This window comes from Dendrobium catenatum, unplaced genomic scaffold (genome assembly GCF_001605985.2).
Source record: "Dendrobium catenatum unplaced genomic scaffold, ASM160598v2 fragScaff_scaffold_659, whole genome shotgun sequence".
Lineage (NCBI taxonomy): Eukaryota > Viridiplantae > Streptophyta > Magnoliopsida > Asparagales > Orchidaceae > Dendrobium > Dendrobium catenatum.
In genome coordinates, this window is record NW_021319121.1 from 1,432,771 (window position 1) to 1,457,482 (window position 24,712).

At 34.1% G+C, this 24,712-nt stretch overlaps 1 protein-coding gene across 3 annotated transcripts; it reads right to left on the reverse strand.

Moving 5' to 3' along the window:
• Positions 1 to 21,730, reverse strand: LOC110094757 (probable RNA-dependent RNA polymerase 1). Of its 3 annotated transcripts, XM_020820075.2 has the most exons (6): positions 21,360 to 21,730; positions 21,133 to 21,272; positions 15,478 to 16,013; positions 6,055 to 7,946; positions 1,396 to 1,546; positions 1 to 1,081 (listed from the first exon to the last, which is right to left on the reverse strand). In XM_020820075.2, the coding sequence occupies exons 2-6, from the start codon at positions 21,152 to 21,154 to the stop codon at positions 245 to 247; spliced, it is 3,438 nt and encodes a 1,145-aa protein (XP_020675734.1). In that variant the 5' UTR covers positions 21,155 to 21,272; positions 21,360 to 21,730; the 3' UTR covers positions 1 to 244. The 3 variants fall into 3 exon arrangements, with proteins under 3 accessions (XP_020675734.1, XP_028551427.1, XP_020675735.1); XM_028695594.1 differs by lacking the exon at positions 15,478 to 16,013; XM_020820076.2 differs by lacking the exons at positions 15,478 to 16,013; positions 21,133 to 21,272; positions 21,360 to 21,730 and adding an exon at positions 8,398 to 8,530.
• Between the last annotated feature and the right edge of the window lie 2,982 nt (positions 21,731 to 24,712).

Sequence of the window (24,712 nt, forward strand, 5' to 3'; positions counted from 1 at the left end):
TATCCAAAGTTTAACTCTGCTAAATAGATATTTTCAGATTGAAAGCATTTAGTTTACAGTACATTTGAACAAAAAGTGAAGTTTACTTCACTGCCTTCAAATCAAATACACAAACAAAACATTGCATGCAAATACTTGAGTTTCTAACATAAATAAGCTCAAATTGTTTCAAAGGTTTCAGAAACTAAACGCATAAATATAGAAAGTCTAGCATATTGCTATATACACCCACATTTCTTTAACATTATAAGAATCTCAATCTTTGCTCCATTTGGTGGCTCAGACGCTCTTCTTCGAGACAAGCAACTCTCCTTCTAGTCATGTTCTGCTTTTTTATAGTAATGAGCTTATCATATGCACACCACGGAAAGCTAATAAAATGAAGCCTCTTTAAACCTTCATTATATGTTCCCCAATAATCCTCGTGATATGTCACATGATAACAAGCTGATGCCTTCGCATATGAAGCTGCACTCTTGCCCCCATCATTGTCTTCATCAAGCCATGACCTTACTTCTTTCCTCAAGGACTTCACAGCTAGTCTGACTGCTTCACCATCTCTGTACTTGTTGAACTTCCTGGACACCTTCATCAAGTTCCCAGTAAGGAGTTCCGCTTCATTCATCATGCCGTAGTGTTCCATCAGATTTCCGAGCTTGAAATCATAGTTTTCCTTGAAAAATATGGCATCATCAATATAATCCATGAAGCCATCAACCTCCATGTCTGGGTCATAGGACCTTTTTGCTACCTCCTTTGCGAAGGATTTTATAAGGTACCCTGGGGGCAAATGGTCCTTCACCGCCCTAAAGAGCTTCCCAATCACTCCCTTTGAAATGTAGGTTGCTTTGTCAGGCTTTTCCATGAAGTCAGGGTACTCCTTGACATAAAGATGAGGAGGAATTTCAGCTGGAACGCCAGTCTTGGGGAAGTCCACAGCAATAGAGAAGAGTTCTGCGAGCTCGATGCAAGGCGGGCTATGTGCCATCATAGGTTCTCTGTCAGCGAAGACCGTGTGAGCATTTGAAATGACACCTAAACTGTCATTGATGATGTAATTTGTGAAGTACTCCTGGACTTCCTGCATAATGGACCTCTAGAGAACTTATTATCATCTTAAAAATTTACTATATACACATACATTAGTGAAAATATGTTACATGAGGATACCAAAATTAACGACAATGGTTTCCATAGGAATGCACTATTCTACTGTTACAGCAAGAGCTGGAGTCCCAACTTAATGAATAATAAGCCGGATCACTTAACCATGACATTCTTTAAACTGCTTTCTTTTAGCCTCTATTAGGTGCAAATAAGAAATCTCATGGATGTGAGAAAAGATGCAATAATTTAACACGATAGGAATAAGCAGGTTTCTGCCAAAAACATTACCTCAATTTGAACATCATGATCAAGAGTTTCAGATGGGGCAGCTGTATATTCCATAGGTGAAGCTTGACGAGGCGGAATAAGCTCCGGGTCCCAACAGACAAAGTATATATCTCCATCCAAGTCACTTCCTGAACACTCATTTGGGTGTGGCCTACAAATAATAATCATTTGCCACAAATATGCAAGCCAAAGTAGAATAAGACATATTAGAGAATGCATTGATACACAATAAAATAAATAAATAAATGCAGTTACAAAATAAAATACCTAAGCAATAAATCTCGGTTGAAACTGTTTATCAAAATTCCTATTTTCTTCAGTACGTCATCCTAACTTGAATAACATAAAGTTCAAGCATAGAAAGAGGAAAACCAGCATGTGCCTTAATCTATAAAGGATTGAAATGTTGGTGCTTTGACTGTTAAAGGGAAAATATAGGTATCCAAAAGGGCCAAACGGAGAGCTTCGTTAAAAAATTTCATCAAGTTGCATCTTTATTTATTTATTTAGTCTTCTGATACGATTTGGGAGTGAAAACAACACAATAATGTGGGCTCCAAAAATTCGGCCCCAATCTCCCCGTTGCTTTTTTAGGGGAGTTTTAACGGAATAAGTTCTGGAATAAATTTTAAAAAGGCAGATAGGTTTGTAGATAAGACACCATCCAGAGATTTCTCCCTCATTTTGTGAGAAGTTTATGATCTGAGTTCTGGTTTCCTATAGGCGCAAGCCCCTATAGTTAATTATCCCTCCCGATCATGAGAGAGAACTTCCGATTAAGGCTACTCATCAACCAAATATGTGCATCTGGCATATAATAGAAGCATGGGCTTGGATGTTGGAAGTTTGAATATTTGATATTAAAAATTGAAAATTTCATCATCTTGCACTTAAAGCGGATGGCGGGGGAATGAATGATGGGCCCGATCAAGATCTCATGGTTCCATCATCTCGGGCTATCATGTCCCTATTCTATTTAGTCAGAGGAGGCAGTCGAACCAACCTGACATAAAGAACCTTGTCGGCAACCATGGGTTGTTTCGTCTAAGGGTACCTTGTATACCTGAGGTGGGTATTTGTCTAAGGAGATAAATTTGAATCCACATTAGCTAACAGAGAACTTTATGCCCTATCGATTATATCATATTGATTCATATCTCAAAGATTTGATGTCATTCTCTGGCCATAACTGTAATTTAGTGATGTCATTTGGAGGCAAACCACCCAGTTCAGAGGGCCCGGTCATAACTGTTTACTTGTCGTGTCATTTGGCGGCAAACCACCAGTTAGAGGACACTTGTCACATCCTTACTGCAGGAGATTATTTGAGAATGAATTTTAGTGATATTCTCGATCAGACATTAACTCTTTATGAGCTGAAGTATTTTTTAATTTGTCCACTTTAGCAGACTGTTACGGAGGGTGGATGAGTTTTGCTTTAAGTGATTTGATGGATTATTTCAATTTTAATATTCTAGACTTGGATGATTTTTGAAATTTTTGGATTTTAGATATTTTGGGTAGCACTTGAAATATTTGAAGTAAACCCCTCATATTGAAATTTTCTATCAACACGACCACCATTGGGGTATATAGGGTCATTCATGTTTTTGTATTTTGTGAAAATTTAAGAGTATTTGAAAAGGTAGGACCTCTTCGGTTGAAATAAATGTTCAGTACGGCTATCATCGAGGTGTATGAAGTTATTTGCATTTGTGGATTGAACATTGTCGACTCTGTCAAGCTGTCGATAGAGGATCGAGTTCCTTGTAAAATTTATGTCTTTGTGAATTGATTTTCTTGATTATCAGTCTTGAAGGCCTTATATAAATGTGTAAAACAAATATCCTGGTCGATACTGTGACCGTATTTTTATTTGATGGTTCAAGCTGTGTCGACTCTTATATGTCATCATAAAAGAATCAAGCTCGAACTTGAGTTTATTATTGACCCGCACAACATCATTAGACATCACGTGTATGCCTATAACACGCTCATCGAGGCCCTTGCGAGTGTATGATTGTACGTGCATTTCTTGGTGTTTGTGTATACAAATTGTTGTGCACATGTGGGGCAGTGGTTGCGTATTTTTATAGTATTAACGGGTCTTCTACGGCGGCTCGTATATGTTTGTGTCTTTTGTGGTCCTTCTGCATTGACCCATTTTATACATGTAGAGTTTCGTGCACTACTTTCTACTTTTGCAGGTGGATTGTTGTACACTAACGAATCTCCTGCTTTGCATTTGTAGATGCTTATAGATGTCCTGTTTTATACATGATAAGTTTTCTATAGTAACTCGTAGGCATTTACACCTGATATAGTCACTTTGTATTTTGCTTATGGATGCACACATGGTGTATGAAAGGTTTTCTACGACAGCTCGTAGAAATTTGCATTTGTCGTAGTGCTTCGATATTTTTTCATAAGTGACATGTTGAGTTCACGATGGCTGTTCACCAAGAAGCTTGCAAGCCTCAATAATCTTATCCAACTCAATGTTCAAAACCTAGTTAAATTGATACTCACTCATTCCATCTTTAAAAATAATGATTTGATCTGGCTTTCTCTTCCTAGAACTCGTGTAGAAATTAATAGGCAACTACCTAATGATGTTTTCATCATCATTTTTTTGGTGTTAGCTTAAATAAATAATCAATCGTTTCAACCTTGGATGATTGTGTCATTCTTGATGCCCTATATTTTCAAAATCAACGGCCACTACCTTGAACTAACAATTGTAGCAATTGAAGGCACATCAGTCCATTCATCACGCCCATTGTGTGTTGACCTTCAGCACTCGTAGGCAACTAAGATATTATTTTACTTATAGTAGTAATATTGATTTGGTGTATTGTTATTTGAACTCATAAGAATAAAGTGAAAGTTCACCTACTCTTCTATTATTTACCCTGACATATTCCATTAAATCACATGTTTATGCACTTTTCTTCTTGTAAGTACAAAACAGGTATTTATATCCCTTCATCGTGACCCAATTTGCCAGAGAGTATCGCCTTCCGGGCCTGAGATGTGACAACTACTCATGATCTACACCATAGGATCTGCTTCTCGTCCATGCCAGCACCCTTCCCAGAGTTAACGTTTTAAGAAATCCCTCAGTAGTCCTTTCCTATCGCTAATATTCCACCTAAATCTGCATGCTTCGGTGTAGAAGATTTGATTCCCACATAGATCTCTAATCTTATAACAACCTACTTTATTCCGCCAAGAAACCCATCAAGGTCCAACCTTCAATATCCATTTCACTTTCAAATAACACCAAATCTACAGGCCATTAAATATGGATGAACCTTTTATTCCTAGATCTTGAATCTATGCTAACACTTTTCATAATTCCTGCTTATGCAAAATGCTGCTGTCATAGCTGAACACATCGCCATTTAAGAAACTCGAGATATTTTATTACCTTCAATTTTTCAATCTCACCAAAGCCATACTAGATGCATTCATATCTCAAGATACTGCTCACTAATTTTGTGGATTCCAAAACATTTTTTTTTAATGAAGGTTCAGAATTGTATAATTGAGTTTTGTTGTGCAAGAATTGGTAAGTTCAACGACGAGATACAGATGAATGAAAAGGTAGTGCTTAACTTTGTGATATTTAAGTAAATCAGCTTGTGATTAGCAAATACTGAGAAGCATCATCATTCAAAGCACCAACAGATTCTCCACCCACGATTCTACCTTTAACATAAAATTTTGGATCAGCCAATTCCACGATCGCTCAGGCTATGCAAGCAAATTACATGACACAACATATCATATCTTATTTTAGTGAAGTTCAGGAAAAATCCAACAAGAAGGTTTCTTTTATCGATGAAGTCTTGAAAGTATTTTTGAAACCAAGTGCATAATGGTCATTAATATAATTTATGATGGTGTGGTGCAAACATCCACACTTAGTTCTTTTGATGTGCTGATCAAGTTCCTCTAACGCCTAACCATCTATGCTCAATTTGGCGACCTCATTTTATATCTCGTGCAGAGACAGAGAGAGTACTTAAGAGATTGTGGCTAAATAGATAGCTATTGCCTCCCTTAGATCAACTTGAAATTTCAACCTTAAGGGCAAGGTTGTTCTCATAAGGGCAGTAATGCTATGAATCTGCTTATGATTTATTTTAAATTTAATAATTAATTAATTAGGATGGATAATTTTCTTAATGCATCATAAGTCAATAAATATATCCCATTTGGAGACGTCAATATAGAAAATGAATGAATAAGTTTCCCCTTCTTCAAGACAAAAAAGCCAAACATTTATTGGAGAAAACCATATTTAAAAGATGTAACTCATAGATGACATTTTTTATATGCATAAAAATTGACCAAACCATGAAATGAAATGATCGAAATGATCATATTTTGCAATGATAGATGACCATGCTCATAAATGAAAATTTAACAGCCAAAACATCTCACCAGTCCATACGAGCTTCAAACTTGACCTAGGCATTAAATCTAGATCCCAAGAAAAATAGGGCAAGGTCCATCTTTTCATTTAAAAAAAAACTACATGCAATAGGACTTCCTAGGATATTTCATACAACTTGTTTGTGCATGATAAAAAACAGTGTTGAAAGTAAACTAGAGTACTAATAAGCACTTCAAATTTAAATAAGAATATCTTACCTTTCACCTTTCTGAGGAAAAACAACACAGTCAACCATGTGATAAAGATCTGGGACATCAACAGCACTCAAAATGCGGACATCACCAGGATGAAGGCATGGGTTTTTAGCGACAACAACTTTCCCTTTCACCACCACAGTACGTTGATCAGTTTCCCTCGCAGGGAATGTATGAAGGCCATTAAGATGATACAATGTGTTTCCAATGTACGAAACCTGAACAAAAACTTCACCATACTCCAATATCCTAGTTTCATCCAAGCATCCCATCATTGCTCTGCCTTTTGGAACATATATCCTCGATTTAGTTCTCAATTCAAACAATTTTGAGGCCCTATATGTCTGTAACATCATTGAAAGGAATGGCTCTGCATCCGGTTTATAACCACACATTAGCATTTCCTTCAAAACATTGGTTATTTCTCCAGGTGCCATTATCTCAATGGCCACCTTTGCACTATCAGCATCACTTAAAATATCATCCAATTGATTAACAACCTCATCTTGCTTCTTCTCAAAAACATTATCACGAACTCCAAGAGTAGAAAGAAGAGTTATCAACTGTCTATTGAGAAAGCAAGGTTGATATTTGCTATATGCAAGGACATCCAATTTAATGTTTTCAGATTCATACTTACACATGCTATCCCGCAGGGATAACTTTCTAACTGACATTGGATCAACAGCCACAACGCCTTTGTAACCACCATACCTTATCTGGAATGCTGAAGGTGTTGAACTTTTTAAGCCACATTTTATAGCTACTCTTCTAGCAAACTTGGAGGAAATCTTACCTATGCCATCGGAAAAGATGTAGCCCGCTGAATTTTCAATGTCCCGAATAAATTCAACCTCATCTCTACTAACAGTTAAAGTTTCTGTGGAGCTGCCAAAAGATTGGCCCAACCTGGCAGCATATTTAGCAACATTTCTTATTCTGCTAAAATTTCCCATCCAATTTCTGATGCCAGCAGCTGTTACACCATTGCTTGAAGCAAACATCCAGGCAGAATTTTCCCTCAATTGGCTAGCTGAGAAAGCAAGGAATTCAAATTTCTTATCACCAATGGTTATACCATTTCTAAGTGTTGACAATATCCTCTGATAGATTTCGGTACGCCTACTGCTGCTAGCACCTCCAGAACGAGACAATAAATCAATTGAACGCATTTTTTCTTCATCCTCATCAACAAAGGAGACCCTTATAAAGTTATTAATTTCTTCAGTGTAATTACGCACCACACGGTTTGAAACATTGATTTCAGGTCCATAGAAGTACACTTTTGTAGGTGTTACTTGAACTCTGTGAACGTATACCAAGCCATCATCCAATGAAATAGAAGCTGAGATTGAACGATTTTTTAATCTTTGGAGTTTTCCATACTGCTCTTGAAGCCATTTAGCAGGGCGAAAACAAGAACTTTTCAAATATGACATCTTTTCTAAGGCCCTTTCAACCAAATCATTGTCTACAGAAGAAGGATTGACCAACTTGAAAAAGTTTTCATCGAGAGTTGGCCCAATGAGTGTTCCATTTTGCACTAAATGATTAATCTTAAAGAGAATTTTATATGGAACTCTGAAACCATGGGGAGGTCTCACAATAGGCACAAGACCTAAATCATACGAGTATGAAGAGCCTTTCACCAAATCAAGATGACAATAATCTTCTCGGAAGTAAACAAAGTTATCCTTTATGTTTGGAAGATCATACTGATAGGGTAGTTGTAAACAAATTGTTGAAGATTGCCCAATGCTACATGATGGAGTGAAATCTGTTGTTCTTATCCACTGGTCATCAGTAGAATGCTTGAAATAATTAAAATCTGGACCTTCATGCATAGCATAGGAATTTTGTGGAGGCATCACATAAACTTTTGGAGCAGCTTGGACCTATAAGTATTGCCAACCATATTAGGAACAATGAGTCAAATATAAAAAATTTATACATATATAAAAAAAAAATAATGAGTCAAATATGGATGTTTAAACAAGGAAAAGGTTTAATAGCTATTTTTCGTGCTTCAAGCAAATAAAAATAATTGGATAATAACCCATCCCAATTAAATAACCCATCCCCTGATGGTGGGTTTTCTTTGTTTACACATGACAAAAAATAGCTAATCTTTAATTGATCTGAGTAAGTTTATTTTAATAGGTTTATTTAAATTTTAATTTAAGTATTTTGGATATACCTATGATGAAAGAATACTGAGAACAATATATGTTCTCTAGATTTTCCTATTGTTTAGTTAGTTTTCCCTCCCTCCTTCCCTATTTGAGTAAGTTTATTTTAATAAGTTAATTTTATTCTAAGTATTTTGGACATACATATGACAATTACCTTAAGGGCAAAGGTGTACGTAACATTTTCCTATTATTGAATTAGTTTTTCCTCCCTTCCACCCTCGCCATATGCTTGTTCAGATTTTGCTTCATTGGATTCTTGTAGCTTCTGTTGGCTGCTCCTTGTGCGGGATTTTTATGATTTGCCTCTTGAACCCGAGAAATCCTATGAGTCATGAGAAAAGTTTATACATAATTATTTTGACATTCATGAAACAATTTTTTTATCAATAAAGTCTCAGTTTTTTTCCTTTCAATCAGTTGCATTCAGAACCATTGACCGTTAAGCGTCCTGTGTCACATGCATTTAACTAATTATTCATATCAAATAAATCATGTTGGCAAAACGTAACACTCAACATGCGTAATGATCTTCTCATGTTTCAAGCAGTTAAGAAAAAATGAGTGAAAATATTAATCAGACAAAACATGACAAAATATACACCATAAGGACAATGCCAAAGATTGGAAATATATACATGCACATAATGCACATACAACGATATGCTTATGCATATTTGTGCATGATTATATTTATATATATATATATATATATTTGTGCATGATTGCATCCATGTGTTCATGAGCTCATGATTATTGTAAGAACCGGATGGAATGGTTTAATCGAACCAGTCCATCATAATTTAATAGAAGGCATAGCCGAGAGGCCGGGCTCGATCACGCTAGCGAGCGAACAGGCAAGCACGCGGTAGCGGCTCGGGCAACACGGGCTTGGGAGAGATCGTGAGCGAACCTACATGACTCCTCATGAGAAATAAGTTTACGAAGAAAATTTAAGAAGCCTTGGGTACCAGATTGACAATTAGCATCGCATTTCATCCTCAATATCAGAAAAGATGATTCAAATTTTGGAGGATTTATTTTGGTTATATATATTGAATTTTGGTGGAAATTGAAATTTCATCTATCTTTAATAACAATTTTTAATCCAGTATCGAAATGACACAAATGAAGTTTATATAGGAGAAAATGTAGGACACCTTTATGCTGGACAGAAATCGGGGAAAGAAAAGTGATTGATACTGAACTGGTGAATTATGTCACTAATAAATTAGATTAATCATAGACAAATTGAAGGAAGTACAAGATAAAAAGCAAAAATATTATGATGCAAAGTACATGTTAGTTGAATTTAAAATTCGTGAATTTATTTTTATCAAAGTTTAGGGTGGAAATTGAAACTTTATCCATCTTTAATAACAATTTTTAATCCAGTATCAGAATGGCACATATGAAGTTTTATATTGGAGAAAATCTAGGACACCTTTATGCTGGCCAGAGATCGAGGAAAGAAAAGTGATTGATACTAAATTGGTGAATGATGTCATTAATAAATTAGATTAATCAAAAACAAATTGAATGAAGTACAAGATAAAAAGCAAAAATATTATGATACAAAGTACATGTTAGTTAAATTTAAAGTTGGTGAATTTATTTTTATCAAAGTTAGTCTAATGAAAGGTGTGCAGCGTTTTGAAAAGACAAGAAAATTGAGCTCATAACTTATTGGATCTTTTGAAATTATTGAAAGGATTGGAAATATAGCTTATAGGTTGGCTTTAACAGTGCATATGCATGGAATGCAAAATATTTTTCATATATCTGATTTCGAAAATATATATCAGATGAGTCAAAAAGGATTTTGTCATAATCAATTGAATCACAGTTTGATTTGAGATTCGTAGAATAACCTGAAAGAGTATTGGAATGTGATATAAAATGACTAAGGAATTGAAAGATCATTTGTGCAGATTTTTTGAAAGCATGGAACAGAAAGAGAAGCCGGAAAAGAATCAGATATGAGAGCTCCAAATCCATATTTATTAAATTAAGGCGCATCTTTTTTTAATTTAAATTTCGTGGAATTTTTTTTTAATAAAGGGAGATTATAAGAACTGGATGGACTGGTTCAACCAAATCGATCCATCATAATTTAATAGCAGGCGAGGCCAGTGGGTGGACTCGATCACGCAAGCAGGCAAAGTCAATCAAGCAAACAGGAGAGCGAGCGACAACGGTTCAGGAAAATGTGGAATCGATACGATTGTGAGCGAACTTATGCGACTTTTCATGAGAGAAGTTATTTTACTCACTCTAGTGGAACTGCACGAATGAAAGAGATTGTGATCGAGAAGAGGCTGCAATAGAGAGGGAGAAGAGGAAACTGGCAGAGAAAGAAAAGAACTCCAGTGAAGAAGAAGAATATTGGGCTTGTAAGACGAGAAAGTTGGAGGGAAGAATTATTCATGTGCTCGAGAGAGAAAGGAGAAAGAGTAAGAAAATTTTTTTTTACGAGGAATTAAAATTTTCTAATATTTTTTTACTAAGCAAATTATTGTTTTATTCATTACGAAGTAAGAAATAATAGGCCGCAATTCATATGATTTTAGCTCCGCAAAGGAGAATAATTTTTTAGGTAAACCATAAAAACTATTTAAATATAATGTCAGATAATCTTCAAGGAGTTTGAAATTGAATTGCTAATGTGAAGTGTCCAACATTATATGTAGTGATATTTAATGTTAATTTTGGACAAGGGAAGTCTGCAAAAGTTCTTGAAAGAAGTTAGGTGCTGCATTAAGGGCTATTTCAAAGCTCGAGCATTTGGAAGAAAATTGAACGAATGAAAGCAATTAAAGTAGGTAATTACAATAGTTTTATAGTAATTACAATTTCTTGTTTGCAATTATTGAATAAGCTAGCATATATGTGAATTGAATATTTAATGTATAAAATGAATCAAATTAAGAAAAAGCAAAGTAGGTGATTACATTTGATTAAAACAAATTCAATTTTCTTTTTTTCATTACAATTATTGAATATTATATCATGCACATGTACGTGCTAAAGTTTAAATGTCTCATAATTGAACGATCAATGTTCACAATATACATACATGTATATGTTAATATCATGCACATGTGTGTGTGGGCGCGCGCGAGAGAGAGAGAGATGGTTGTGCAAATTAATATATATATATATATATATATGTTATGGAAAAATAAAATGAATGAAATTAATATTAACAGGTAATTAAAAAGTATAACAAGAGAAAAGATATATGCATGCAAATACAGGAGTTTACCCTCTTATGATACTAAGTGAGGACAAAATATACCGTATACATTAAATTGAAAAGGAAATGAATATTATTGTACTTTCAGTGGTTCAAATTTTGACGATGCTCCTATGATAAATAAAATGGGAAAGGAACAAGAAATAGAAAATATATACTACTTAAATGATAGAACTTAAATCTTCGATTACATAAATTTTCACACATATGAAACTAATGAAAAGGTTGACAAATGAACACGACTACTTGCATACATTTTTATTTGTCAGGCTCTGAACTGTAATTATGGACTGAGTTTATTCTGAAAATTTAAATTGAAATTTTAGGTAAATCCTCTTAGAACTAAATGGCTAAAAGAAAAAAATTGTGTATATAAGAAGGGGATCAAATGGTAATAAGTAAGAATTGGTTTATTATATATTCAAATTGAAAATTTTATTTTAGTGTCTTTTCAATTATATTTTATATACTAATTTGTTAAGTATTTTATGTTATTGAAAGAAATTGTATTAACTGTCTGACCATCTATTTCTACTTCATTAATTCGAGAACTGTATTAAGTCTTTTGCTTGAATTTTAGGATTTTTTTTTTTGTGAAGTTCAGTTCTGCTTGGGCAAGCTTACAAGTTCTTTCTAGTTCCTTGTAAGTTTTGCACTTTGTTCCTTGTTTACATTTTGTCTATTTTATGTTGCTTGTATTACTTTTTAAGCACTTAGTTTATATATTTATTACTTAGATTACTTGAACTTTAGCAAGCATAAATTCCATATAGTGCAAGTTTTAGGTTCAATTTAGTTAGAATTTTAGCAGCCTCCCAATGCCTCCCCTCATGTAGGGGGTTCTACAAAGAGTCTGAGTCTACCCATCAAGTCAAGAAAGACGTGTATAATCGATGTATTACAATACCACGATATGAATTCTAAGAATCCTACAATGCCGAGAAAGGTGTATAGGATAGCTACATGAAAAAACTTGGGTTAGGTAAACAATACCCAATCATGTTGCATAAGCCGCTAACGAGGTTCATCCTACCACATGAAGAAAAATATGTATAGGGTTCTACTCGTCATGTTAGTGTGTAGCTATCAGGGTACGCCCACGACGTTGCAACCGAGAGAAAATGAGTTATTAGAGGATTATCCATCTTTAAGAGGGGACAGGGTTCATTGTGAAAGTTCATTAGGGATATTAAGCCCTTAAGAACTAGCCCGAGGCTAACCAAGAGGGGGGTGAATTTGTATTTTTAAAAAATTCCTTAAACCAAAGTACAATCACAAACCAAAATCACCACAGAAATCAAAGTGCGAAAAAAATAAATAAACGCGAAAGCAGTAGAAATAGAACACAGAGATTTATAGTGGTTCGGTCAACTCGACCTACGTGCGCCCTCCGGGTATTGCACAACAAACGTGACTCTCCTTTTGCTCCCACAGCAAGGCGGAGAAGCCCTTACAAAAACCTCCTTTCCGCCAACCCCGGCGAGGCAGAGAACCCGACTCCTTTTGCTTCCTCCTGAAACAGGCAGAGAACCTTGATCGATTCCATAAACTCAGATTTGCAACACCTTGTACTTTTAAATTCCAAAAAATTCAATTTTTAATTTTTATATTTATTTTTTAATATTTAAAAATGTTTAAATTTAAATCTTAAATTAAAATTTAAAAATTTATTCGAATAATAAATAAAATTTTATTTTAAATTTGACTTTTTTATAAGATTTAAAAAAGAATTTAAATCTTATTAATGGCTAGATCGCCCAAAGTCACAATCCCCCCACTAGATCTATTAATACTAAAATTGCACTCCATATATTCAAAGATCTATCATCTACTCAAACAAAAACCTTTAGACTCTAAGGTTGACCTCCATAATTCAAGCTTACCTTCAACTCCCTCTCTAGTCATATCAACAAGAAGAATATCATCAGCAAAAAGTATGCACCAAGATACAACCTCTTGCAAATGTCTAGTAAGAAAATCTATGACCAGACTTTTAACATAGCACAATCGAGAAAAAATATTCATCTAGCAAACTCCACATAGTGGCATTAAGGCTTGATGATGTTGTTGTTGTATTGGCTATTTGGCTCGCTGCTGATTTTTCATCGCTCGCACACACTAAATTTCACCTTGTTTCACAAGTAGGTGAAATTTTTTAAAGATTTTTGCGTGCGGGCACCCAGCCAATATGGATATATTTTTCTGCATTTTGAATGTGATGGCGTGGTCTGTTTCACGAACGAAGGCCGTTTGGATGATTACGTGCAATGTGGCACACGTGATTTGTCATTTCAACTGCTTTTGCTTGATTTAATCGTGAGGGGTCTGTCTTGGATAATTTTGAAATTTTGAACACAACATCCTTGTCCATGTCACAATCAAAGATCATTCTAATAAGTTTGCACGATGTCACATTCCTAATTTGTCATTTTCGTTGTTCAGTGTTCACTTGAGTTGCACACAAAAGGGCGCCTCTTTAGTGATTTTGAAATAATGAATACGTCAATGCTATTCGTTTTATTTGTCTTGCAAATGGATACTTTTAATAGTAAATTTGAATAGTGTCAGGGCACGTCAAACCCACTCGGCTCTATGTTAGTTTAATGTCGACCTTGTTGGATGTCCCCGCATTTGTCATTGATTGTATTTTAGGGAGCAACATTTGAGTTTAAACCTCAAGAAAGCAATTTACTATGAATTTATTCCTCTTTGGAATGTGAATTATAATGTTTATGCTTGATCTACATTCATTAAATTGTCCTAATTGCATTAAGAACCCTACATCCTAAGCATCCTACATCATATGAATCTTAATGATCACGCATATCACATAAATCATGTTGAGATAAACATAATAAAGCTTCTAATGTTAAAGCACTTAGGAAAATACGATAAAATATTTTAATGAGCCAAAATTGAATATATGTACAACAGGACAATCCCAAAAACAGTCAATATATGCATGCAAATAATTTATGTACAACAACAAATTGCTGATGTGCATGATTGCATCCATATGTTCATGAGCTCATGATTTCACAAAGAAGTATAAATGCTTAGATACACAGTCAATGATTTAATATATAATTCAATAGATGTGTATCATAGCACAAGTCAACACACGCACAAAAATACATTCAAGAAAAGATGCTCCATGATCTACACAAACTCCATACTCCATTTGTATTAGTAGGAACAAGTATTATAGGCTCTAAGGTGCCTAAACCAGGTAATGGATTTGCGACATTAGAGATAGGTTCAATGCTCATGTCAAATAGTAAATAATGTACAAATACATTTGGTCCATGCTATCTATAAATATGATAAAGCTTTATCACTGGCAAGTAAGCTCAAACAAATTGCTTACATTATAGCCAAATGCCTGTCATCATATCATACCATTACAATTTAAAACCAACATTTGAAATATAAAAAATTTAGGTCACTTTTAGAGATGACTCCAAGTCCAAGGTAGATCACCAAGAGCTGAAGAAACATCATGAAAGTTTTTTTTTTTTCAAGGTGCGGTCAAGTCTAGTACTTGACCTTCCGCTTATTTTCCCCAAGACTATAAAATTGCACGTTATTAATTTCAGATTATGTTCATCGGTTAGCCTAATTGTAGAGTGAAATAGTCGATCCTAGAGCTGATAATGTCCAGCACTCAAAACTAGTTCAATAATTGGCTGAACTTCCTAGTCAAAATTGTGATCAATTTACTTATGACTAGAAGATGACTAGCTAAATATTAATTCAATTCAGCATGAAATATGTTTGAAATTTCTTTTTTTTTTTACCAACTTGTTTCTTCCATCCATAATTACTTCTGAATAAAAAAGAAAAGGTTGGATTTGGTAAGTATTACATTGATGGTACACTTGTCAACTATTAACGAAAAGAAACAGTTATCTTATATAGTCATGCATAAACACGATTTACCAGCAAAGACAACCTGTGTTGGATCATATATTCAATACCAACCTGGATTTGGAGAAACTGGCAACGTTGAGTAACAGAATGGCATAGCTGGATCTCCCAAATGCTTTCATAAAAAAGTTCAAGCTTATATAAGCAATCTTTATATGATATGAAAAGGCATATCTTCCTCAAGTTAAATCCGAACTCAATTCTGACATCCTTCACTGTCCAGAGAATATATAACTTATTTTCAGCAATTTGGCAACCAAAATGCACTATAACATCCTCCATAACATGTGACGAAGTACTAGGCTTGGGTACTATGTCATGATCAACATCTTTAGATGTCAAGTAATAGCCTTGAAACCACAAGCGCCGCAGACAAATCATATTTTTTATATCTATAGCTCCCGCGCTGCTTACAAACTGCACAATAGCAAATGCTTTTGACGTCGCTTTTATAATTTTGGGATGTCGAAGCTTCAATGCAAACACAGATCCCTCTCCCGTAAATTTCTCCAAAAACTCTGTTACTTGAAGAGCCGTGGTATTAAGAGGGAAACCAGAAACCTGAATTGTTTTACCTCCTGATTTTGAAGCTGAAGTGACAATGTTCGGGTTCAATTAATAGAAACAACTAGAACCCAAAGCACTGATTTTAAATTCAAACAATAACATTTTGCTTAGTAAAGGCATAAAGTAACAAGTCAAAGTCAGGCGCCAAAATTTGCCTATTAAACTTTCCATATCATTTATATGAAGAGATAAAACCCCTCCTTTTTCATAGCCTTAGTCATAGTTGGGAAATGAAGCAGTGCAACCAAAATAAGTACAGAAGAATCATGCTGTTGTTTATTGCTTCACAGAATAGTTAAAAGTTATTAGCTGTGCCAGTAAGTATTATGAGCAGTATAAAGCACATCTTCTGGACCATAAGACACTGTTAACAATTTTTTTTTATTTTTATTGGATGAAAAAGATTAACATAGAAGTCTGCTCTCATAGAAAGTCATGCACACAATAATAATATATCTCTCGGGCATGCTGCTACAGTTCGACCGTAATTCATTCATTTGTTAAGTTTATTATGAAATAAACCAATTTCAGGATAAAATTCTAGTCAGAAAGGAAGAATTATAAGACTAAAAAATTTGCAAATAAAAAGTTAAGAAGACTTAAAATTTTTATCCACTTTTCGTACCTCACAAAAATGTTTAAATGTATTTTTAATAAAATCCTATATTTTATCATGATCAGTTTGATATATATATATATATAATAAAAAAAGAGGAAATTTATAATAGAAAATATATTATTTAGAAAGCATAAGTTCTTTTCATATTTCTATGTTTTTCTCTCTTAAAACGCCAAATCACATTGCAGATTAAAAAAAAAAATCTAACACCTTTCTTACAAAATCCTTGCCCGGTGTCTGTATACCTCGCCGGCGGCACTCCACTCGACAACCATCGTCTTCCCCCCTCTCTCTTTATATATCTCTTTCTATTAAGTGATCTCTAACTCTCTCACTCCTCTTCTCTCCCTTCTTAATCTACTGTGAGTCCAGTTTCGCCATGACAACAGGTTACAAGGTTTTTCCCTTTTTTTTCCTTCTTGATCATTCTCTATCCAGGACAATATTTCTTTTTTATTTCCAACGGTCTTGTTATCTCTAGCCAGTTAATCTAAATTTATTTTGTACTTTTTACTTTCTCATTTTTTCTCTCTTTCTTGTAAATTTATATTTTTTCAATTTAAAAATTGAAGATGTCATTAAATTTTTTTTTTTTTTAATTTGAGAACTTTAAATCTCTTTCATAAGAATTTTTTTAAATTGAAGTAAATATATTACAGTGTTTAGGAATTGTTTGAAAATGAAGTAAATAAATTACATTCTTGTACATTATCGAAAGAGGATTGCAATCTTCCTTCCGAAGAAGTTAAAATATTTATATTAAAATTATCATATTTTTTATTGAATAGATTATAATATTAATAAATTCAACTAGTATATTTTTGTTATATTGCTACAAATATTGAATTAAGAACGAAAATTTGTACCCCACAAAAAAAATCCTAGCTCCATCCCTGCGAGATCTAATTGAATCAAAGGGCAAGAATTTAAGAAGAGAAAAAAAGAGACAGGGCTAGTAAGAAAAGTCCAATTTTTGGTTATTTCTCCAAGAAATTGAGTTTGAACTAAAGTAGTAGGATTCGATGTTTATATGAGGAAATATAATTTTGAGATAAAAATGCATTTTAATGTTATTTTGTTGCGAATTGGGTTGTAAGTTTAAAAATTTTACAAATTGAGAAATATTCAATCTATATATGAATTGTTTACAAAAAGAATAAAGTTACGAGACAATTATAACAAGGAAGCTTATCCTTTATTCAATTGTTTGTTGTAAAAGATATTCAATTTCTAATTCAGGGAACAAATTTTTTTTAGCCTTTTATATGTTACGTTTTTTTTTTTTTTTTGGATTTTTTTTTTGGGGGAGGGGGGGGGGGGAATCAGGAAGAGGGAATTATTTATGAAGGTTCATAATCAAGAGAGTTGTTTAGAAAAGTTTCCTAATTGTGTTTATGTTGTTTAAGAAGTGTTTAATTGTTTAGGAAAGTTTTCTAAAATATGTTTAATTGTTTAGGAAGATCTCTTAAATCATGTTTAATTGTTTAGAAATATTTCCTAAATCATGTTTCATTTTAGGAAGGTTTCTAAATTATGTTTATGTTGCTTAGGAAGGCTCTATTTATTTAGAAAAGTTTCTAAAATTTTGTTTATTCTTATTAGAAAAGTTCTAATTATGTTATGGTGTTCTAGGACTATTTAAGGGAGAGTTTGTCTAAGGTTTAGGGATGAGATTGTTGAGTTTATTTTCATAGTGCTCGTCGTGAGTTCCTAGCGACATCTAGGGTTTGTGGGGGAGTTGATCTACCTCTCGAATAGCAAATCAATTGCATCTTTGTGGGCTCCGAAAATTCGTTCCCCGGCCTCCCCTTCTTTTGATGAGTTTTAACGAATTAAGTTCCGAGGTAAATTTTCAGAAGGCATATTAGGTTTGTAGATAAGACACTACCCAGAGATTTCTCCCTCATTTTGCAAGGACTTTATGATTTAAGTTATGGTTTCCTATAGGTGCAAGCCCCTATAGTTAATTACCCCTCCCGACAAAGAGAGAGAACTTCCGATTAAGACTAGCCATCGATCAGATAAGTAGAGATACATGTTATATGGCATATAGTAGCAGCATGGGTTTGGATATTTGAGAGTTGATATTAAATTTGGAAATTTGTCACCCTGCGCTTAAAGCGAATGATGGGGGAAGTGATGATGAGCCCTATCAAGATCACATGGTTCCGTCGTCCCGGGTCATCATGGTGCATAGTTTACTTAGTCAGAGGAGGTCATCAACCCAACTTGACAGAAGGATCATTGTCGGCAGCCATGTGTTGCATTGTCCAAGGGTACCTGTAGACCTGGGGTGGATTTTGTTTAAGGGAACAAATTGAATCCACCTTAGCTGACAGAGGGCTTTGTGCCCTATCGATTATATCATATTGATTCATATCTCAAGGATTTAGTGTCATTGGGGAGCTTACGGGCTCTGACCATAACCGTAATTTAGTGGTATCATTTAGCAGCAAACCACTCAGTTCAGATGGCCCCAGTCATAATCGTTTACCAATAGTGTCATTTGGCGACAAAACCACCAATTAGAGGACATGTGTCACGTCCTTATTGGTAAAATATTGTTTAATAATGAACATAGTAATATTCCCAACCAAACATTAGCTCTTTGTGAGCTGAAGTGATATTTGTATTTTTTCACCTCTACAAACTATTACGGAGGATGAATGTATTTTGCTTTAAGTGTTTTAGTGGCTCTTTGTGCTTGTTAGAAATAGTTAGTAATTAAAAATTTAGTGAATCGTCTGACCATCTGTTCCCTCATTAATTCAAGTCTCCGAGTCGGATCATGACATCTCGATTCTTCAAAAAAGTTATTGTGCGATTGAAGACTTCCTATCAATCTTAATCCATCCATTTCCCTTTATTTTTTTCAGCAAGATTCAACATCAACTCGACAAAAGCAACCCTCTACTTTTGAAAGCAACATACATTCATTTTTATTGAATAAAATATATCAAAGCTTGCAATTTTATTCTTTTTTATTTTGTGGGCAAGCTTCCTTTACATAATCCCACTTTGAAAATCGTTTACAAGTCTGTCACTTTTGGTTGGTGACTTCTTCGTTAAGCTCATTCATTCTCATAATATCAACAAGACTATCTTTGGAAGTAAATTACAATATATTCTTTTCTTGATGATCCTATCATGTCAATAGCTAGCTAAAGTGTAAGCTAAAATGGTCCCACACTTTGACTCTTTCGAGGAATCACCTATCACTCAAGTTTGGATTGTTATTCATCAACTTCATTTACAACATTTCAACTAATCCACTTTACACTCCATGGGCTCATTTTTTAATAAACTTCTGCAAGTGGATGATGTTATAGCTCATCGTTCTAGACCGTCTGCGATCTGAGTTTTAGTTTAATTGAATGTCATTATTCCTCGTAAAAAGGACATAAGATTGGACCGAACTCCATACCCCTGTTTGGCGCCCGTGAACTTCGTAATCGAACAACAAAAGGTGCATCATTATCTCGTTTGTAAACAATGTGACGATAATATTTGCGTCAAAAACGCATTTTTTGCGGAAATAAAGAAAGCGGAGGGGAGAAAGGCTAGTGCGTGTGTTTGAGAAAGAATATACATGGTATATTCTTTTTTGTGTTAAAAAATAGAGTTCGGTTTGGAATGAATTATTGTATTTTGGAGTGGTAAATGAGTTTTTTAGTTGGAGATGATCTCATATTGTGGCTATTGATAGAAGATAGAACTTGAATGCATTTCTTACTATTATTTTTATTGTAAATTTTGTTGGAACAACTACTTTGAGTCTTTGAATGTTACAAATCTCAATCGAAAGTAAGAAAAATCAAAATTTTAAATATAAGAGATGCATACAAATGATCCGATGGAATCTAGATGGTCAAATCTACCAACATCAACTGTCAAGCTATCTAAAGAAAAAAAAAACTAAAAGATAAATATTATCAATGATCTTTCCAAAATTACATTGTTAACATTGACTATAAAGTTACACCTGATAGCTAAGACATTGAACTAAACAAATCCTAACAAACAAAGCTAGCAAAAATGAGCACCATATACGCAAATAAAAAATAGGAACAATTTCTTATATAATACCTAAATCTTAATTATTTATAAAATTGGAACCCAAATATTTCTAGTTTTAATAATATCACCCAAATATTGAAGAACATAACAAAATTATAATATTAATTTTTCAATTTCATTAAAGTCTCAATCTTTTTGTCGTGACATTCATATACATCTTTTCTTTTTCTTTTTATTTCTTTTTCTATTAGATATATAAATAATAAATATTTGGATGGTCTGCGTGCAATATTTCCAATAAAATATGCAAAATAAAGCTCCCTTGGGAAGGACAAGCAAAATTTCTCTTCCAAACAAGAACGTCCTCTTGCCACCAAACCATAACAAATCACAATCAAACAGACAAGAACTGCCCAACTTATAGAGCAATATCCATCAAAACAAATCGAGGAAAAAAACTCAAAGAAAAAAATAGAATGACATAGAGAAGACGGAAAAGAAAGTACCTTCCGGGTGGCGCATCATCATGCCAATGCCTCGATTTACAATAAACAATTAAAACCTCAAATGCACACCGAAATCCTCCTAAAAAGCAAGGATCGCTATAGAAGAAACTGACCAGAACTTCCAACCACGTTCTTATCCGCTGCAAAATAAGAAGAGAATCCGATCAACAAAAGAACCATCAAAGAATCTTATTCCAGGAGGGCGATCAACAAAACCCTAACACAACCTGCGCTGATAGACAAGAAATTTTGACAGTTTAATTCTCAGCATTCGCACAGGGCAACATCAAGAAGAGTTGATGAGCTACTTATGTTTTCCGAAAGCAAAAGTGGAACTTTTATAAAAGCTGGGATCAGTACGCACCCCCCACTCCACGTACGGCGCAGATGATACACTGAACGGACTCAAAGTTACCATCGATTAATAATTGGATGGACAAGCAATACGAGAGGAGGTGAGCGTCTCTTTGTGCTCACGGGCGAGTGAGTTTATTCAAAAGGAGAGGCTTTCAGAGTACGCGTCGTCGAGAAGGAATCAAGTTTCCTTTTTTAGGGCGAGTGAAATTCCCGAGCGGCCCAAAGAACAAAATTTCACGAGAAGACCTTTTGGCGTCAATAGGGAAGTCGCTGCTATTTCAAGCAAGACTTATTGGCGAAGAAATAAGCTTTTACTATTGCTGGTCAAGCAAATGCAAACAGAACTGAATTATTGATTCAGCCTTTTATTCGATTAAGATCTGTTTGGTTTCTTATTTGTTTGTTTTTAAGATATCAATCATAATTTATATTTAATTATTATTTAAAATAAAATTATGTTGGAAAACTGTGCTTTATAGCATTTAATATTGCTAGTTCACAATTTTTTTAAGGATATGATGTCTTTTGTAGAACACTCACAATTTTTTTTAGTATAAATAAAGTTGCCAAAATTTTGATTATTCAAAATTTGGGATAATCTATATTAAATGGAATTGTGAAAAAATAAGTTTTGCTTCGTATTTTATTTATAGTCAGATGATTTATGGGTTGATCAATGCAGGGTCTCAGTCTTTTTTATTATCTATAAGTTACGCTTCTAATTCTTTTGAAGAACGCCGCCTCTGATGGAAGGATTTGAGGAATACTAATCCAACCAATGTCATGCCTTGGGTTGTAATGTGGGACTTCAATTATTGCATATTTCAATTTGAAAAAATAGGTGGCAATGCTATTCATAGTAGCAGGCTTGGACCTTTTAATTCTCTAATTTTTCAAGCCAATCTTCTTGATCTTGTGTATATTGGGAATTTGTTTACATGCTTTAATCGAAGAGCTATAACCCCATTCATATAAAGCTAGATAGGGTTTTAGTTAATTAATCCTATTTGGAAACTTTCCCTCGCTCTTTCTATTAAGTGCTTCAATACTCTTGTTCAAACCATTAACCTATAATTCCCAAATCTAAAGATCAACCTATCTATAGTCATAAATTTTCATATAAAAGTTATCGAGCAAACAATGATGATTATTGAGACACACTAATATTTGTTTTTGCTCGTCATATGCAAGGCAATCATATTGTTGATCTTTATCATAAGCTCACGCTCAAAGCCACTATTAAGACTAAGAGCTGGGGTGCATCTAATTCTATTGGGGCTGGATTTGCTGATCTACATTCCCAACAACAGGCATGTCAAGTTCAATTGGATTTGGATCCTCTTAATTCTACATTATGCACGAATCTCAATCAAATTAACTCAAAAATTCTATAAGATGATGGTTATACTTGTAATGTTTTATGGTGTAGAATATTGGTCTTTAAAAGAGAAACATATATTAAGTGTTATAGAGATTAGGATCCTCGGGTGGATGAGTGGATATATTCTTAGAGACATGGTACGAAATGAGCATGTACGTGAAAATGTTAGAGTAGCTCTAGTGGAAGATAAGATTAGGGAGAGACACATTTGATGGTTTGGTCATATAAAACGGCGGCCTTCCGATGACCCGGTTAGGAAAGTAAACGTATTAGATTTGACCTATGTTAAGAAAGGCAGAGGTAGACCTAAAAAAACTTGGTTATAAAATATTATAAATGACTTTTCTTTATTATATTTAAATGGAATTTAACTTTTAATATGACACAATGTAGAAAAGGGATTCATGTAGCCGACCCCACATAGGGGGATAAAGACATGATGTTGTTGTTGTTATTATTGTTGTATTGTTCAATGTGCTTTTGCTTGATCCTCTCGAACAATCCAAAGATCTAAAGTCAATTAGCTCTTGAATGGAGAAGAAGTTTTAAAATTCTTGCATTCTTAAATTCGTAGAAGGGGTTATTATAATAGGAAATATATATTTGTACCTTTGGCTAGTTCTTCACATATGCATCATGTTGTTGAGGATGTTATCCTCAACCATTTTAAAGGTCTATATAACTCCCCTTCTCCCTCATACTCAAACCCCAGATCTTCCCTGTAATATCAGTTTTTGCTCCAGGTTCGTCCGGGACGAAGTTGGATCGTCCGGGACGATCGGTACAGGTTGTGCAGAAAATCAGTTTTGGCTGTATGGTTCGTCTGGACGAAATCAGGATCGCGGGTCGGGTCGTGACATTCCCCTCCTGGAAAGACCATTAACCAGCACCTTTTAGTTTCCTTGATTGGGTTTGTGTCGGATGATGAAATAAAGTTACATGTTTTCTCTGATTCCTCTTATTATTTTCCTAGATCATATGGCTTTAACTTTGAATTTTACAAAAAAAAAAAAAAGTTTGCAAATTATGGGACCCTATATATGCAAAGTTGTTAAGTCCCTTTTTTTTCTTAAAGCTATCTCCCAAGTGTGTTGAAGCAATTGCTTTAGCTTTGATTACCAAAATATCTAATGTTAATAACCTTTCGGACTTCAAGCCAATCTTCTTATGTAATATTTTTTATAAGATTATTGTTAAAATCCTTACCTCTCGATTCAAGCCCATCATGCCCACCATTATTCATTCTAGTCAGATTGGTTTCATTAAATATCACTTATCCACTGATAATAATATTTTAACTTCTAAAATTTTGGACCTTCTAAAAAAAATGTTAAGCAAAAGTTCATATGTGCAAAATTTGACATAAGGAAGACATTTGATACTATTTTTAGGGGTTTATTCTCTCAAGGTTGGCTTAGAATGGTTTATCTCCTTTTATTAGATGCATTAAAGCTTGTATTTCAAATGTTAATTTTCCTGTGTATTGATGGAGCTTTAGAAGAATTCTTCCCTTCTTCTTCTGGCATTAGGAAGGGGTGCTCATTGAGTCCTTATCTCTTTATATTATCATGGATGCATTTTCTTGCCATATTGATGGGCATGATCCCACCCTTAGCTTTGAGGGATTTAGCATGGATAGCTTCAACATCTCTCACCTACTCTATACATATGATCTTTTGGTATTTGGTAAAGCAAATGTCTAAAATTACAACATTTTCATGGAAATCCAAAATATTTTTGCTACTCATCTTATTATTTCCCCAAACACTCCATTCTCTACTAAAATTTATAATACTCTTAAAATACATAGCTCTTGCACCAAATTCACTTATTTTGGACTTC

What these genes read in the sequence shown, in the direction of transcription:
- LOC110094757 (XM_020820075.2), bottom strand. Translation starts at nt 21,154, where the DNA reads ATGATGATGCGCCACCCGGAAG. An exon ending in GATGATGCGCCACCCGGAAG is followed by an intron (nt 16,014 to 21,132) that starts GTACTTTCTTTT and finishes TTGTCACTTCAG; the next exon opens with CTTCAAAATCAGGAGGTAAA. An exon ending in TTTCCTCAGAAAGGTGAAAG is followed by an intron (nt 1,547 to 6,054) that starts GTAAGATATTCT and finishes TATTATTTGTAG; the next exon opens with GCCACACCCAAATGAGTGTT.